Below are 19,050 nucleotides of genomic sequence, written 5' to 3'. Positions count from 1 at the left end.
GAAGAACAAATGGCATCCATCAAAAAAGTATGTGCGACACTTTGGATCATTTATCAAGAAATACTGGGACCCTCTGAAAAAGATATTTCAAAATTAAATAGTGGTCTGGATATCAAAATAAGGGAATATTATCAATGACTCTTTAGAATGTAAATAATTTAGTGTAGATAGCGATTTTTAGTCATTAAAGCATTTTGGTAATGAAAATATTGTTTCAATAATTAGTGACTATTAGAAAGTGACAGACCATTTAAAAGTTACATTTTTTTCTATTTGTTTTATTCTAGTTGCGTATAATTAAAGTTGAGTCATTTCCAGAGAGGGAGTACTGTATTCCAGTTTTGGCCACAAACTAGCATAAATAAATATCAGCAGACCTTGAAGAATATTTTATATATTGCTAGGTACCTAAATTAGTGGACCCACAGAAGAACAAAATCTTAAAAGTTAGAAGGAACTTAAGAAAGCCTTTTAGTTAAAAACTCCAAATTTGCACATGAATGGGTCCGGAAACATAGAATTCTTTGAGGTTTTGTTAGTTTTATAGTGGTTATAGCTCTCTTCTAGAATTGAGTGAGTATACACTCACATCTCAAAGTTTGCTTTACAAATATGATCGAGTTCATTCAGGGATGGATACATTTGAAGAACAACTTAAAAGACTTGAGTTTGGTCATGACTCTGCTATTTAGCTGTGTGACATTAAATCTTGATATTTCTGAGTAATAATGCCTTCCCAAACCCAGTGTTCATAGAATTGTTCAAGGATCAACTAAGAGGCCGGACGTGATGCCTCACACCCATAATCCTAGCACTTTGGGAAGCTGAGGCGGGTGGATAACCTAAAGTCAGGAGTTCGAGACCAACTTGGCCAACCTGGTGAAACCCTGTCTCTACTAAAAATACAAAAATTAGCTGGGCGTGGTGGTAGGCGCCTGTGATCCCAGCTACTCGAGAGACTGAGGCAGGAGAATCACTTGAACCCGGGAGGTGGAGGTTGCAGTGAGCCTAGATTGTGCCACTGCACTACAGCCTGGGCAACAGAGTGACAGAGTCTCAAAAAAAAAAAAAAAAATCAAAAAAAAGGGATCAATTAAGAAAGAAATTTGGAAACTACAGATTGAGTAGTAATGTTGTTATTTATTCTACCACATGGAGGGAAGATTATTTCTGTTAGGGGAAAAAAAAACCAATACTCTATAACAGAAGTGGTCCCAGCTTGGAAGAAACCTGGAGGGACATGTATTTGTGAGTATAGACATGATATATCCACATCCCAAAGTCACTAATCATCTCTTTAACCTAATAAATTTTTGGTGGAGTGCACCTTGAATATACCCTGAGAAGTCTAGTACCCCATGGAAATTCATAGTATCATCTTCTTTCCCCCTCTTTTTTTTAAAAAAAATAATAAGTTGAGGCAAAATCTAAAATATAGATTGAGTTGTATAAATATATACCTATTTTAAAGTAGGAGTTGTAGAACAACTGGAAAATAGGGAAATGCAGATCAGAATCCTTTCAATAGCTGAACTTTAACACATTTTTTTTAATGGAATTCAAATGTACTCTACAAGTTAGATCAATTTTAGTTAACTTTTTATTTTAAATACTGTTCAATAACTCATATAACTTTTTCTAGACTTACGATGGCATTTACTTTTAATTGTATCCTTTCTGGAAATTCTGAACATCTCCCTTTTACTCTTGGCCGTTGTGCATAATTTCTAACCCTTTTCCATCCCACCCTATTTCTAACAGGTTTTCGTTTTGTTTTGTTTTTTGTTTTTTTGAGACAGAGTCTCACTCTGTTGTCCAGGCCAGAGTGCAGTGGCCCAATCTTAGCTCACTGCAACTTCTGACTCCTGGGTTCAAGCAATTCTTTTGCCTTAGCCTCCCGAGTAGCTGGGATTACAGGCGCCCACCACCATGCCCGGCTAATTTTTGTATTTTTAGTAACGATGGGGTTTTGCCATGTTGGCCAGGCTGGTCTTGAACTCTTGACCTCAAGTCATCCGTCCTCCTTGGCCTCCCAAAGTGTTGGGATTACAGGCGTGAGCCACCACTCCTGGCCTCTAACAGGTTTTTTATTACTAAGGTAGGATGACTGTGATAACAAGGTATGATAATGAAAATGCAGTTATATGTCCTGCATATGAATATTTTAAAGGATTAATTTATTTTGAAATGAAAATGTTTTCATTCAGGACTACTATAAAGCTTTGGAAGATGCAGATGAGAAGGTTCAGTTGGCAAACCAGATATATGACTTGGTAAGTAAAAGTAATGTGCATACTGTGTCATAAGTACTTGGATAATAGATTATGTCTTAAATTGTATTGGCTTAAATGTAGTAGGAAGAAGCAACTAAAACTGAAGTATTGCTCTCTTGATGACATCTAATTTGACATTTCAGTGTCCATTTTATGGTTTCTTTGTGGAAAAGTCAGAGTCCACAGTGTTAGTCAATGTTGTGAGAACTGTACATTTTAGCAAGTCTACACTGCGGTAAGGTGGTTTCTGATGTTAGATATTTTTTAAACAAGAATTAATGTTTAACTTTATTTTCCTAATCCTTGTCTTCTTAAGGTAGTGTGTTTACTTGCCTTACACATCGTTTTGAGATTGTTTCTGTGGTAAAAATACACCTGAGAAGACTGCCTTGGCAAGAGTTGTTGGTAGTCTGATTAAAATGAAGAAGAATCATTTGAATCAGTGTTTATGTGAGTGATGTTAATAGATAGTATGTAACAGCTGTGTCAGTTTTTTATGCAATACAAGATGACAAACTTTAAACAAGATTCTTTTTTTGCAGCAGCACTTCTAAAAGATTGAAAACACCAAGAAGATAGATAGAATATTCACTATTTCTCATATTGATGCAATTATGGTGTTCTTTTTCATTTGAAACATCTTCTCTTAAAATACATACTTTAAGAAATAGTCATTTCTGTTTTTGCATTAAAGTAAATTAAGGCAGAAAACACATGCTCACTTTTGGCTAACTTCAGTGTGTAGATTTCATACATATCTTGTCTTTCCTGGGTACAGATTTATTACTGAACAAGTACGGGTAAATAAAATGTCATTGGTGAGCAAGACACAAGATAAAAGGTGAACACCACATGTGGTGTGAATTGTAAATGCTTGTACCAACCTTGAACACGTGTCATGTAGAGCCATGGAAAATGTTTAGTTGTTTTTATGCAGTACACACATTTTAATGGCACTAATAACCTGGGCTCTTTTGTTCATACAGTTATTCTGAAAAAAATTTCATAAAAGACACTGCCTAAAGATAGGTAGAATAGGCTGTAGCTTGATTTACTGTAGAATAAAGACAAAAAAAAGTTCTTCATTGTTTCAGTCTTTAATTATGTCTATAAACTTAGACAAAGGCATTAACATTTGAATCTAGACTGATTTGTTTAGTAACATTCTTCCTCATATTTAATGACTGTATGTATCAGTCCTTATTTAGAGACTGCCTGCTTTTGAATTCATATGGCTCTTTGGTTCTATTCTTTGTTTTGTTTATTCTTTTGTTGGTTTACTGCTTGTTAGACCTTTACTAAAGATATTTTGTGTATTTAGAAAAAATATAAATATATGCTTTTTAAATATGTGTGTGTGTGTATTCATCTCTTACTTATAAACCACACTGTTCATCCACTCTGTGCCTGAAAAAAGGGAGTTGTACCTGGGTATAATAGAGGAATAAAAAGTAAATACTAGGCCGGGTGCGGTGGCTCACACCTGTAATCCCAGCACTTTGGGAGGCCGAGATGGGCGGATCACGAGGTCAGGAGATCGCAACCATCCTGGCTAACATGGTGAAACCCCGTCTCTACTAAAAATACAAAAAAATTAGCTGGGCGTGGTGGTGGGCCCCTGTAGTCTCAGCTACTCGGGAGGCTGAGGCAGGAGAATGGCATGAACCCAGGAGGCGGAGCTTGCAGTGAGCGGAGATCGCGCCACTGCACTCCAGCCTGGGCGACAGAGCAAGACTCCGTCTCAAAAAAAAAAAGAAAAAAAAAAAACAGTAAATACTAGAAATGGCTCTTGTCCTCAAGCTGTCTGTAAACTACTGTAGTGAGGCAGACATACCTGCAAACTAAAATGGAGAACCTATACAGAAACATGTAATAAACATTAACACAGTTGAATATTAAGGGGTGTCTGCTAAAAAACATTGAAGTAAGTCATGCAGAGTTACTTATTGATTTCTTAGAGGGTATAGGAAGAGTTTTGAACAGAGTTTGTTTAGAAAGTCGAGGTGCTGAGTTAGGTATTGTATTGAGGGGAAAGCATTTCACTCAGAGATAATGACATAAACAGAAGGAAAGTACAAATTCAGAAATTAATTGAGAAGGGATAGATTACCAAGGTTAGAGAGTAAAGTTATAAAGGCAAGGTAGTAAATTTAATAAAACATAAGAAATGTAACAGAAAGCAGGCGTCCATAATGGATCCATACAGACGTGAGTTCAAACCCTAGCTCAGCCATTTGACACCATGACTTTGGAAAAGTTATTTAATCTTGAACCTCAGTTTCCTGCTGTAAAAAAACAATATTAATTTATACCTTACTGGAGGGTTTGCATTAAAATACATATAATGCTATTAGTTTGGCAGATAGTAGGATTTGCTCTTTCTTTGAGAACTCAGTCCAGCTCATTTCCTAAACTGGAATTTTCTAGTTTCCTGAAGCCACTGCTTCCCTTTCAACTCTGCCAAGCTGAAGCCGCTGTCTCTCACTCCCCTAGTATCTCTGAGGCTTCTTTTTGTCTTCTTTTCTGCCCCACCCCTCCTTTTCTGCCCCTCCTTTGCTCTACCCTCTTCCTTTTAGTTTTTTTTCTTTTCCCTTTCTCCCTCCCTGCCTTTCTTTTTAAATACTTTAATCCTATTTCAGGTGAACATTATATCCTTAATATAAAAAATCCCTTCTCTTTCAGACTTAGTGATAATCATCTCAGTTACCCTCTACCTTTTATCACTATAATTTAATGGCTTCTAGGTGAGTCTCAGATTGAAAAACTGGCACCTGGTTCACAGTTCTCTGTTGAAATCATCTTATACTACCTAGTCATCTACTTCTTTGGCTTTTGTAAAGACTAATCCACTTCAGTTGCCACAGACTGAACCCGATCATCACTTGGAACTGCCCTACCTCTGATACTTCTTGCGTCTACATTTCATTTCTTCCTATTTTATCAACCTTTTCCTGTTCAGTCAAGAGACTGGTTGAACTCTTGATCTCTTTTCTTATAGGTACCTTCCACATTGCTGCTGCCTTAGGGCATGTTTTTACTTGCTGCATTTTTGCTTCATCACTTACGCCTTCTCTTTTTAATCTTTAGCCTCTTTTCTTTCTATTGGCTTCTATACCATAGCGTAGTAACATGCTCAGGTCTTCCTCATATTTAAAAAGAACCCAGACAATCTAATATAAATCCTGTGGTGACCATGACTCTGCTTTAGCCAGTGTAGTCTGTAGTTTCTCATTCAAACTCTTGGACACTCCCTTACCTTTGATTTATTCCTAAATTTATGGCATTTGGGGTTCTATTTACCAACCCTCTAATTTCATTTCGTAAATTCTTTATTGCTAAATTCATCAGACAGCTTCAGTTCTTTTTAACTGACAGTATTGGTAAATGTAATGCTTATTGCCATTCATTTTGTCTTGCCATTCTTGATCATGTATTACCACGTGACTGCCTGCTCTGGATGCTCCCACCTTTGTGTCCTTTCTTAGTCTCCTTCTTGGATTCAGCCTATAATGATGGTGTTCCTCAGGGTTCTATCCTTGACCTACGTGGTTTCTTACTCTTCAAATGGTTCTTACATGAAGGTGACTCTCTTCCCCTCTTCTACCTGCCAAGAGGGCCAGGAAGACCAAATTCCACACACTAAAGACCTGTTCTTTCAAATGCCAGTTTTATCCCCAACCTTTGCACACCACCCAAGTTGAGAAACACTCCTCTATTACCATTCCATGTGTTCTGTTAGTGTTAACAATTACACGTTAATTATTCCTTAATTAATCCAAGCCCAAGCTGTTTCTTTGAGTCTTTTAATCTTATCTGAATATTCCCAGACCCTAGAACTCAGTGTTTTGAAATTTAAAACTCAAAGCATCTCCTTTTTCTTCTCTAACTACCCTTCCCTGCCCCACCACCAACTTTTTGTTTCTAAATCTCAGATGAAGCACTGACCTTGTAGTCCTTCAGATTAGGGCACTGAAAGTCACCCTATACTCCTTGTCACTAACTTCCTCACACTTAATCACCATGTGTTGTTCATTTTACTTTATAATTACCTCTAATTGTCCTTTCTTCACCATTGCTGTAGTTCAAGTACTTAAAAAAGAAATGTAATTATAGATAATATATGTACATGTCCTAAGTGTACAATTGACATTTTGACAGACCAGTACCCCAATCAAGATATAGAACATTGTCATTCACCCTGGAAAATTCCCTTATGTCATTTTCTAGTGTCTATCCCCTCAAGTACTCTTCATCTCTCACCCAAGCAACTATAATAGCTTTTCTTAATGGTTTTTCTGCCTTTGATTTATCACTGTTTTCCTAAAATACACATTTAAGCATGCTGTCTCCTTGTTAATTTTTTTTTTCTTTTTCTTTTCTTTTTTTCTTTTTCAAGGCAGAGCCTTGCTCTGTTAGCCAGGCTGGAGTGTAGTGGCACAATCTCAGGTCACTGCAACCTCCACCCCCCAGGCTCAAGCCTCCCAGGTGCTGGTACTACAGACAGTTGCTGCTATGCCTGGCTAGTTTTTGTATTTTTTGTAGCGATGAGGGCTCCCTGTGTTGCCCTCAGGGTTGGTCTTTAACTCCTGGGCTCAAGTGGGAGGCTTTGGCCTCCCAAAGTGCTGGGATCACAGGTGTGGGCCATTGCACCCAGCCTGAAATTCTTAAGCATTTTGCTACTGACTTGTTTGATCATGCCATGTAGAAAGTTCTTGATTTGGTTTCTGCCAGATCTCTAACTGCATCTCTTTGTTGTCCTCTGTCCCTCACCACCATCCATGTGCCCGACCATGGTGAACATACTGTGTCTGAATGACTCTTCCTGACTGGGATGACTTTCTTTTTCCTGTTTGCTTGGTAACCTTTTCCCTATCCTTCATAATCCTACACATGCCTCTTTATTAACATAGTCTTGATAACCTTGATATTCGTATCATTTATATCTAGGAGAAGATATTTGACAGCTTATGACAGGAAAGGCATGTAAGAGTGGTTTTTACAAATGCATTTATTTTTCCCTCATATAAAATACCTGTTGGAGGAGGCAGACCAGGGTTTGTATGGCCACCCCAATGCGATCACTGTCCCAGGCTGCTTCTAATCTGTTCTACCATCCATTCTGGGCAGGAAGAAGAGTTGCAGTAGAGGATTACTCAGAAGGGCACATTTTGTAGTTTAGTCAGCTCTTTGAAGGAGTCTTCCTGAAAATCTTACTTACTGCCATCTTATATCTTATTGGCTCCCTCTAGCTACATGATTACCCCAGATATGTGAAGTTCTGTCAGAAAGAAGGGGAGAATAGAAACTATGCAGATAATTAGCAGTTTGTGCTTTACCCTATCCTCAGACATGTCAGCCTCCAAATCAGTCTTGCGCATGTGATGTTATTATTGATCAAATAACATTGTAATTATACATTTACCTTTGCTTTTGTGTTTGTCTTCCCTAGTATAAATGTTAGGAACTGTGTGTTTTTATTTTAGTGTCTTCAGAACCTAACATAGCTATTCTTCAGTAAATATTTGTTGAGCAAAAATCACCTGAATATGTTAATAGAAAAGAAAAAGCACTAATATGACCCCTAAGTTAGGAGTCTTGGTGAGAGAGTTTAATGCTGTTATTGTTGGTGGAGATGTATTTTTGTTAGGAAGCAGTTTCTCCAGGGTACTAGAGTATGCTGAGATTGGTTCAGTTTTGATGGACAGACTAGGACAGACTGCAGTATACAATAGCTACTTCTTTTCAAGGCGTGACTTCGAGAAGTAATATATAATTCAGGTGAGATTCGTTTCCTTTATAGAATCACTTTGAGCGACAAAACACCCCATCTTATGATCCTTTTCTTTGCTCCAATCTTTTTGGTTTCCCTCTTACTAAATTGCTCTCAGAATTTTGTTACTGTCTTCAATGTGGATAGGTTTCCTTTTCTGATATATAAGTTCATTTTGAAAGTTCTTGTAAAACAGGATTTGCAGATGAGCGTTCAGTAAAAGGAATATTTTTTGCAATAAAAACTTATAGTAATAAGTAATATGTATGTTTTGAGCATTTTAACTAAAATATATTCAACTTTATAATAGTTTTCCTTCCTATTTTAATGTGTTTGTTTTGAAAGAGCCCCCCCTTTAATGAAAAAACAGATTTATTAAACAGTGAAGTGAACATTACTATTGAAATTAATGAAAATATTGGGCCTCCAGTTAACATGTTCCCTAAAAAAAATCTTTTTTTTTTTTTTTTTTTTTTTTGAGATGGCCTTTTGCGCTTGTGCCCAGGCTGGAGTCCAGTGGCGCAATCTCAGCTCACTACAACCTCCGCCTCTCAGGTTCAAGCAATTCTCTTCCCTCATCCTCCCAAGGAGCTAGGATTACAGGCGTACACCGCCATCCCCAGCTAATTTTTGTATATTTAGTAGAGACAGGGTTTCACCATGTTGGTCAGGCTGGTCTCAAACTCCTGACCTCAGGTGATCCACCCACCTCGGCCTCCCAAAGTGCTGGGATTACAGGTGTGAGCCACCACACCTGGCCAATTTTTTTTTTTTAATAAAATAAAAAATAACTAGCTCACCTGACCAAAGGGTCTGAGGGTAGGTAAGGTTTTTGGACATTCTGTACCCCGAGAGGCTGACATAGTAGATTAAGTGAACAGCGAAGAGAAGGACAAAGGTTTTCAAGGTAATCTAATCCAGTGTCTTCCAAACCTTAGTCATCTCTTTCATGCCTTCACGATTTTTACAATACCTGCATGCTAAGTAAGTTTTTAAATGAAATATGTTTAAGAGGAAAACTTACTAATTCGTTACTACAAATATAAGTAAAATACTAACATCACTTATGAATAAATAATTACCAAAATGTCAAAAACAATTATGTACCTTCCTGGAAAACTTGTGCTTTGTGTAGCACATATCAACACAATGTCTTGTAATATTTGGGTACTTTATGCCTGAGGGAAAGAAATTTACATTATTACCCTTACATGTAATTAGAGTCAGATATAAGGGAATTACTGACTTGTTCAATTGGGATGTCACTAAATGGAGTTACCCTGTCAAATTAGTTATTCTCCCTGAAATAACAAAAGTAAACATCCAAATGTAACTTGATAAATGATAGGAATGACATTCCTATAAAATATAACATTTGAGAACTGAGACTACTAGTCTGCTTTAGAGGGGAGTGGATGGGACATAATGTAAATGTAAAACTACAGTAAATTCTGTTCTGAGATATTTTACCCAAAAAACAGTGGTATACTTGTATTTGTACAACTATATATAGTGGGAGAGTATGACGTGGAAGAGTATGACTTTCATTCATTCAGCAAGTGTTTATAGAACTCCAGCTATGAGCAGTCACAGGTAGTAGGTGGGCAATAATGACACAGACAATGCTGAGGCAAAATGTATTTTGTTTGTTTGTTTGTTTGTTTGTTTGTTTTTTGAGACAGCGTTTCACTCTTTTTGCCCAGGCTGGAGTGCAATGGCGTGATCTCAGCTCACTGCAACCTCCGCCTCCCGGGTTCAAGTGATTCTCATGCCACAGCCAGTAGCTGGGATTACAGGCATGCACCACCACACCCAGCTATTTTTGTGTTTTTAGTAGAGGTGGCATTTCACCATGTTGGCCAGGCTGTCTCGAACTCCTGACCTCAGGTGATCCGCCCACCTCAGCTTCCCAAAGTGCTGGGATTACAGGTGTGAGCCACCGCACCCAGCCTGGCAGACTATTAAATAAAGACTATTTTAGATTTTGATAAGTACACAGGAGGAAATAAACATTGTGGAAAGGAGAGAGGAAGGGGGAGAAAGGGAGAGGAAGGGGGAGAAAGGGAGAGAAAAGTGAATAACTGGTGAAGGCTGTTAAGAATGTAGTCTAAGGAAATGACATTTGCGGTGGTACTTGGAAAATGAGAAAGAACCACCTGTTGGAAAAGCTAAGGGTATAATGTTTCAGGCACGTGGTATACCAAGTGCAAAGTCTGGAGTGGAAAAGACTTTGCATGTTGAACCAAGAGAGAGGCCGGGGTGGTTGGTCTGTGGTCTGTAATGGGAAAGGAGCAGCATGAAGAGGAAGCAGGCAGGAACTAAGGTATGGGGGCCTTGCAAGCCAATCTAGGAGGAGAGTGATTCTTAGTCTAAAGCAGTGGGAAGCCAGTGAAGGACTTTAAACAGAGGCATGGAGTATAGACCTTAAAGGAGATTTTGTGTATGTATTGCCTTTGCTTAAACATTATATTATAGGAATTTTAAATAAGCATGTATTACTTTTACAGAATTTATGGTATGTCACCATAGTATGTAATTGTGTTTGATTTTATCCCTCATTGTTTTATATGGCATTGCATTGCATTGTATTTTTTTCATTGAAATATTTTATTTACTTTTAAACCAGTAGTAAACTTTTTTTTTTTTTCCTATGACCATCACTGCACTGGTCATCTCATTTATTAAGGAATAAACCAAACTACATATTATCAACAAATGAAGAAATTTGTTTTAGGGGTCCGGTAAAACTAACTGACAGTTTATTTTAGTAGCCATTTTAGTGAAATTTGACTAACACACACAAAATCTATCCTGTTAAAATAATTTTCTTCCAGAAACCCGATACTCATAAATAGTCATTAAACACTTATTTGTGTTTCTCAGCCAGTTGTCACTGTCATAAGGATGTATTAGATTGCAATACCTAATAAAGTTGATTTATACATACCCTGATAAAATTTGAGCTTTTAGTTGATGCTTGAATGATTTTAGCAGTCTCTTGCAGTGCTCAATACCCTTGAACTGGCTTCTTTTTTTATATCCTGGCCTGTTCCTGAGATGATTGTATTTCAGATGCACATTTTACCTATAAATTTGAGAGTTTTCATCTGATACTCTAATTAAGGAAATATATTATGTGAGTTTGACCTTTTGATTTCTGTCCTGTCTTTATTGACTTTCAGGAAGATGATTAGACAAAGTTGTATGCTAAAGCCTCTCAAGTATTTGTTTCAGCATAAACGATAGGTCACATTTTCATCTAGTTTAAATGTAATTTAGAGATATAAAGAATCATTTTCATGACCTATCATCTGAGAAATACTTTGCCATCATGGTTTCTTTTTCTTCCCCAATTTACCCTCCTTACTCGCTATTACCAGACCCTTTCATGGATAGAAATTTAACTTACTGCTGTCGATTGCAACTTAGAATGGAACAGACTTGATTGCCTATTTCGAAAGGGCAAGCTAGAAATCTAAATTTTGTAAATTGATTGTATTGGAAGCAGTAGATCATGTAGAGACTTTGAAAAAGCTGTATTTAGTTGTGTTTGGGTCCATTAGTGATACACTTTAAAATTTGAATATTGGAAAACCAGAGAGTCAAAAAAAGAAAGAGTCAAAGATTACAGCTCTATGCAAATATAGGATGAAGGATTTGTTGTTTGTTTTGTGCAGAGGGGCCAAGTATGACTTAAATTTGCTGTGATCATGAGTATGTTAACAAGTAATGTTGCTAGAATATCCTTTGTCTTTAAAGAGGCTAGAAAAATTATAGGAGTTTAAACTTAAAGCTGTTATGATTTGGGGTTATAGAATATGATTTGGGGTTATAGGGCAAGGAAACTTTGTTTATAGCACTTGTTGACATTAACTGGGAAAAAAATAAATAATTAGACTCTGTGGTTAGCCCTGTGTTAGGAATCTGTAGCTAATGGAAAATCTCTCAACTGGGTCAGTACCCTCTTTACTATAGTAAATCAGTCTTATGAAAGCAGATGTTTGTGGAAGGGTGAGGTAAGTTAGGTCCTTGCTCTGCTTGATGCCTGTGGGGACAACATGGTGATCAGCTATAAGAGGTGCTTTAACCGTTCAGAATCATGTAGGTTGAGGGAATGCACATGATGGATTTGAGGCAAGTTCACAGCTCTTATTATTGCTGTTTAATATTGTTTAAATATCCTAGTGCTTTATAGCTTAAGTTAATTCTTGTGGTCAGTGGTACTTTCTGACTTCTAATTTGATTTAGTACAGCAGTGATAAATAGAAGAAAAATCATTCTCATTGCCTAATAATTGCTTATAATATTAATCAGTTCATAATCTCTTTTACATATGAGGAAGTGAGAATGACTGGAAACCGTCTTTTAAAGCTGCCTACCACAAGTGGTTAAGGCTTTTCTGTCTTTTTTTATTTTAACTATGAATTTGGTTTTTAGAGTTATTAACCCTTTAGGTTCTAGTGCCTTTTCTGAGCTATCTAGTATTGAAAGTCTCGTCATTATTTTTCACATTTTCATATGTAGTGAACTTTATCAATATATTTAATAAAATGAAACAATCCTTAAATGCAAAGGTGAAGTGAGTTAGGGTAATGTATATGGTATGAAAAAGAAAGGTCTTTATCTCACCCTAACACTACCCCCTCAACCTAACGTTCTTGCTCACTGTGCTTTATATACATATTACATGCTACATCATACTTTGTTTTTATCTAAGCATATTGTTTGTCTTTCTGTCTCTATACATTTTTTATTGTGATTCCTTTTTTCCCTCTATTTGAATTCAATCCATCTTTACTGTCTAATTCATACCTCCTTTGTGTCTACCAGTGTTATTTTTTTATGTACAACTTTTGACTCTTTTTGAACTATTGCTTATTTGTGACATCTAGACTATGTTTTTATACCTTATTATATTAAAATCATATGTAAATCTTGATTTGTCAGCTAAATTGTAATTCCTATGAAGGCAACAATTCTCTTCCATTCTTCATATATCCTTCATTTAATCCAGCACCAAGCACATAATAGCTCAATATTTATTATTAGTACAATTGTAGGTACAAAAAGCAGTGGAGTGTTTTCATTGCATTAGTGGTCTTGGAACCTAAATATGAATATTTTTTCTGATTTCCCTTGAGATTAAATTTTGACAATGAAAGAGGTATGCTCAAATAACAGACGTCTGTGTTCACACTATTATCGGAAGGGAGGTTCCTTAAAGGATGCTAAATTACCTGCAGATTCTTTGAATAGGAGCAAGGATCCATAATATGTGATGATATAGGTTTTTAAATATTCTAGAACTCTGAAAGTAATGTGTGTGTAAGGGTAGAAGGAAAACTGGCTTTCAGTTATTGAAAAACCACAAACCAACACCCTAATGATTGTTGTTAATATATAAAATACAAATAATAGGACAATATTACTAGTTTTTATACTTGAGTTATATTATTCTGAATAATGTTTTTCAAAAAATAAAAACAGTTGTTTTCTGCACGCAGAAAGTTCAGAGGTCAATGTCAGGTAAATGGCAAAGCACAATTCGTTACAAATAAAGTTAAATTTGGTTTCTGTAATGCATTAGCTATATGACTTTGGGCATATTACTTAAGTAACCCCTCTGAGCCTTAATTTCTTCACCTATAGAGACAGTAATAACCTCAAAAGATCAGCTTGAGGGCTGATCATCGCCAAGCACATTACCTGCTCTTCATAGGCATCTAACCCATGCACATTGTGTTTTGCTACCTTTCTCCCCTTCTTCCTCATGTTAGTTATAGATGGTTTAATTCTAAACCTTACTTAAAATGTTGCCCTGATGCAGTATCATGGCACATTTTGATATCTGTAAGAAAGTTATTTCTAATTCTAGCAGTAATCCAATGGGAAACTAGACTTGGAAAAGGATGTTGTCAATAATGTAACATGAATATTTTCAAAGAATTTGTGTGTTTTTTTGTTTCACTTCAAAGTAGTTTGAAAAGTATTAAAATATTTAATATTAAGCTTAAAAAATACATTAAGACTTTTTTGTTAGCTTGAGGTGTCATACAATTTTCTGAAATTAGTCAAAAGATCTCTCAGTGACAAAATAAAATTTTGCCACGTTAACTAGGGAAATTGTATTTTAAATAAAATAATTTTAACCAGGCCCTTTGAGGAATGGAGTTTTCTGACCAACAACCCCTTTTGTTTCTCCTCTTCACATAAGTGTTTACAAGCATTATGATTCACTCTCATGCCTTAGAGAAATAAATGTATAGAATATAGGAACTTCTTTGCAGACTGAGGATCTTTCATCATTCTAAATAATAGCTTTTATGGTGTGACAGTGACAGTGTGGATGATGGCCTTATAAGTAGGAGGAGATTAGGCTCTGAGTAATCACAGGGTGTATTATGAAAAGTCACCAGCCTCCACCATCCCCTCCTCCCATTCTCTAATCCCTGATCAGTTTTGCTTTAATTTTCATGTCCTCACTTCTGAAAATGGAGTATAGAACATTTCCTAACAAGTTGAGAGTCTGGGTCTTAGAACTTAAAATTTATTAAAGGAGACTTCGGAGATTCTTTAGCCTAGCACCTCATTTTATAGATTACAAACCTCTGAGGCATAGGTTAATTGACTTGCTCAAGGATACTAAGCAGATTCACTAAAAGAAACAAAGATTTAGGTTTCCTCATTAAACTGACACTTTAACAGTGTCCCAAATTTTGGTGGTTATCTTTGATCTTCTTTGAAACAGGTAGATCGACACTTGAGAAAGCTGGATCAGGAACTGGCTAAGTTTAAAATGGAGCTGGAAGCTGATAATGCTGGAATTACAGAAATATTAGAGAGGCGTAAGTAAAATTTACAGTTTTCCATCAATATTGGACAGTACATGTGCAAATCACTGAGAAGACCTTGTCTCACAGAGGCTTTTGAAACCTGCCCTTCAGTGGATGGTGGCATCCAGGTCAGATAGCTTGGACCCTAGCAGTTGGAAATGTTTGGGTCATGGATTCTGAGAGAGATAATATAGGATATCATCCACTCACTCTTTATGAAATAACATATTAAATCATTTTATATCCACATATATTAGTAAGTTGAGTGATAAGAACAAATTTAAAGAAACGTAACCATCGGGAGACAAATTAACCATCTTGCATTAAGTGTATTGACTTTACTCTGCCTCTTTATACACTTAAGCTTTGAGGAAGGTTGTTAGTTTCTTAAGAATTATTTTATGGCTTTTCCTTAACTACATATACTGAAAAAGATTCCATTGGTTTCATAACACTACCTCTTTTTCTTAAAGAAGTGTTTCCCTCTTTCCCTTATCAGCAAGAAACCATTTTAATATTTCTTTGCAAGGCTCTATTTGATCCCCTGCTATAACTTACCCCTGTCACTTCTTTGGTGTGTCTTCCCAAAAATGGAAGCGTGAACACTGTTTCCTTAACTGATTTAGCATTTCTTCCAACCTAAATAGGTAATGTACATAAAAGCAGTTAGTGTGGTACTTGGTGTAGAGTAGGCACTCACTGGATGTTAATTGAACCAAGTTAGTATTATGGCTAATTTCTGCTAGAATTTAATTAAAACTTTCAAACATATTTTTTCTTGATGCATTTCAACAGCAAGAATATATACCTGTTTCTACACACAGATAAAAGGTTTCTTTACAGTGCCAATCTATGTATCTTTCTATATACTCACTAGAAGTCAGCTAGGGAAGCCAATCACAAATCTGTCTTGGTGTCTATAGTTGCATTTTTGTGTTGAAAAGTAGATGCATCACTTTAGATAATCATCTATTTATTTGTGATACTTTTCTTCTGGAGGAACCCTGTATAAGGATAATAAGTATTTTGAGACAAAATTAAAAATTCTGTAGCTGCTTTGATTTTTAAAAAATGCTGATGATAGCTGTGAGTATTGATAATTCATGCCTATTCAGTACTGCAGGAAGGTTAATAAAGCATCCTCTCTAAGGACACAGACATATGAAACAAAATTGGATCAAGTTATAAAAACTGCTCCACCCTGTGCCCTGCCATAATTTCATCTCAAGGGATCAAAATAAACCCAGAAAATGTATTTAGAGGTATTTTAAAGCTTGGTGTTACAGATTCTATTCCTCACTTTTTACAAACAAAATCCCTAACTTCTTTTAGGAAGTCTTTATTACCATAATGTCATTTTAATGATCAAATAATTTTTTTCATATAGTAATGTCCCCCATCACATAGAACTTTAGAATCTCCCATTAAAACGTCTTCAAGTCAGTAAAACTAGATTGACTCTTACCAGTAATGAGATTACAATGTCCATTCATCCATTTATATGCCACCCACTGTGGTGAATTCCCTAATTAGACACAAGTATTCCTTGAGCCATATTGTACTTAAGGTAAATATTGGGAAAGGGATAACTTATTGTTTAGAGAGAGGATATACTCAGTGTGGGATGGACAGTGATGATCCTCTAACATGTCTGGCTAACATAATACAGGCATATGCCTCAGAACTTGCTAGTCCTCTGCTGGGTAAGGGAACTCGTTGCCTGTAGTTGAGTGACATGTGAAGTTCTGCAGTGACATTTAATGGTGGTGTATCTCTGTGCCTCTCTTCTTTTAGGATCTTTGGAATTAGACACTCCTTCACAGCCAGTGAACAATCACCATGCTCATTCACATACTCCAGTGGAAAGTAAGTTTGGTGTAGTGCAGCTAAGTTTTAAAAACAATGAAAACCTTATTATATCACCTGTAAGTTCTCTTTTTTTAACTCTACACAACGAATTGAGAAGTAAATCCCTTCTTTTTTTTTTCTATTGCAAGTACTGGCAGACTTATCTTTTTCCTTGAGGAGAGCATAGGTGATTCGGAAATGAGTATGCTGTTTTCTCTTAAATTTGTAGAGGGAGAATGTATAGTACTAATAGCATATATTCCCTTCATATACATACTTGATCCTTAGGGAGCTAAGCATAATTCTAATAACATGTATTCCCTTCATACACATATCCCTGATTCTCCTTAGGGGAGCTAAGCAAATATATTCTAATAGCAGATATCCCTTCATACACATATCTAATTCTTCCTTAGGGGAGCTAAGCATATCTTCTAATAGCATATATTCCCTTCATGCACATACCTGATTCTCCTTAGGGAACTTTTCAACTGAGCATTCTCCTTAGGGAGCTTTTCAACTGAGCCAAACAATAAACTATTTTGTAATAGGCCCTTTGTCTTTTTCATCCTTGCTTCTCCAGTGCTTAACCTAATGTTTGGCATATAATTAAGTCTGAATGGTTGGTAAGTCAGTGAGTGGATGAATTGTTAGTCAGATGACTGCTGGCTAGTTGATACAGTCAAAAAATGACTGTATCAGTGCTTCTTTTGACACATCAATTTGGTGGGAAAAGATAGTTGACTGAAAACTATTCTAAGTGGTAGATGATGTTTTGAAAACAAAGTTTCCCTCACATTGTATGTGAGCCCATGGTGTATCTTGGGTTATCTTTAGTACTCCGCTACTGAAGTTTTTTAAATGGTGGAGAAGTCTACTCTTAATAAACGTGTGACACAGAGTTCTGCTTGTCCTGCCTTCTGAGGAAACATCATGTTCTGTATTTTATGAGGAACCCAGATCATACTGTTTCACGTTATAGCTGGATATAAGTATTATGCCTTGTCCATAGTTCTCTAAAGTTTAAAAACACATGAATTCTTTATTTCTATTTAGAAAGGAAATATAATCCAACTTCTCACCATACGACAACAGATCATATTCCTGAAAAGAAGTTTAAATCTGAAGCTCTTCTATCCACCCTTACATCAGATGCCTCTAAGGAAAATACACTAGGTAAGTTTATTTTCTTAAATATGATTGCTTTGTTTGTTTGTGTTGGAATAAGGAGAAATAAAATCTTTCAGGATTAATGAATCGTACAGTTTCTTTACCTGGTTAAAGTATACATATTGAGAAAGAAGAAAAAGGAAAACAAGATACATTATTCAGTTGACTTAATGTACAAGTGACATGACAAATTTTAATGATTTTATGTCTGTGTTGGGAAATAATGTAATTTAGACTCACTAACATTATGTTCTCTGCAACCATTTTTATTTCTTTTTTACATCTACACAGGTTGTCGAAATAATAATTCCACAGCCTCTTCTAACAATGCCTACAATGTGAATTCCTCCCAACCTCTGGGATCCTATAACATTGGCTCGTTATCTACAGGAACTGGTGCAGGGGCAATTACCATGGCAGCTGCTCAAGCAGTTCAGGCAACAGCTCAGGTAAAAAGTAAAGGGTTTAGAGACAAAATGTTACATTTTGTCGGAATCATTGGAAACCTAATAGAAATAACTGGATGTGAACAAATAGTTTTCTAACATTGTATAGTTTCATTTTTAAGTCATGGTTTCATGGTATCTGATATTTTATTTAATGAAATAATACATAGGAATTACCTGATTGATAATGAAAACTAAAAAATAGGTTTATCATGCAGATTATATGCAGACCCTTCTCACAATAACTGCTCATGTTACCCATGTTCTTGACTGCAGTCCACAGCACGTGCTAGCATAGTTCTTTGTTCCTTCTGCCAGTTCCACGGCTTCCTATGTAGCCTTGGACTTAAGTCGTCTTGAGTTTGTTCACTTCTGTATAGTTTGTCTGTATTCCAAATTAAGAAGTCGCCCATCACATAGTTTATATTCTAACTGTAAAATCTTATTTTAAATCTTTTCATAAAAAAGGTTAGGCCAGGCTCAGTGACTCACACCTGTAATCCCAGCTCTTTGGGAGGCCGAGGCAGGTGGATCACTTGAGGTCAGGAGTTCAAAACTAGCCTGGTTAACATGGTGAAACCCCATCTCTACTAAAAATACAAAAAAATTAGCTGGATGGGTGGTAGGTGCCTGTAATCCCAGCTACTCGGGAGGCTATGCAGGAGAATTGCTTGAACCTGAGAGGTGGAGGTTGCAGTGAGCCAAAATTG

At 36.3% G+C, this 19,050-nt stretch overlaps 1 protein-coding gene across 8 annotated transcripts in view; it reads left to right on the top strand.

The window, feature by feature from the left end:
• Positions 1-19,050, top strand: part of ING3 (inhibitor of growth family member 3) — a 34,562-nt gene that overhangs the window by 7,389 nt on the left and 8,123 nt on the right. For 4 of the 8 annotated variants that reach the window (XM_017856937.1, XM_017856936.1, XM_017856938.1 and 1 more), the window contains 5 exons: positions 2,208-2,273; positions 14,792-14,888; positions 16,671-16,742; positions 17,781-17,900; positions 18,186-18,343. In XM_017856937.1, the coding sequence (XP_017712426.1) occupies positions 2,208-2,273; positions 14,792-14,888; positions 16,671-16,742; positions 17,781-17,900; positions 18,186-18,343 (513 nt within the window). Of the gene's footprint in view, positions 1-6; positions 28-2,207; positions 2,274-2,815; positions 3,626-14,791; positions 14,889-16,670; positions 16,743-17,780; positions 17,901-18,185; positions 18,344-19,050 lie in introns of those variants that run through there. The other 4 variants (XM_017856939.1, XR_001882381.1, XM_017856941.1 and 1 more) reach the window with 4 other exon arrangements.

Source organism: Rhinopithecus bieti, unplaced genomic scaffold (genome assembly GCF_001698545.2).
Source record: "Rhinopithecus bieti isolate Rb0 unplaced genomic scaffold, ASM169854v2 scaffold_42380, whole genome shotgun sequence".
NCBI lineage: Eukaryota > Metazoa > Chordata > Mammalia > Primates > Cercopithecidae > Rhinopithecus > Rhinopithecus bieti.
The sequence above is the reverse complement of the archived record's forward strand: the minus strand, read 5'-3'. Positions and strand labels throughout refer to the sequence as shown.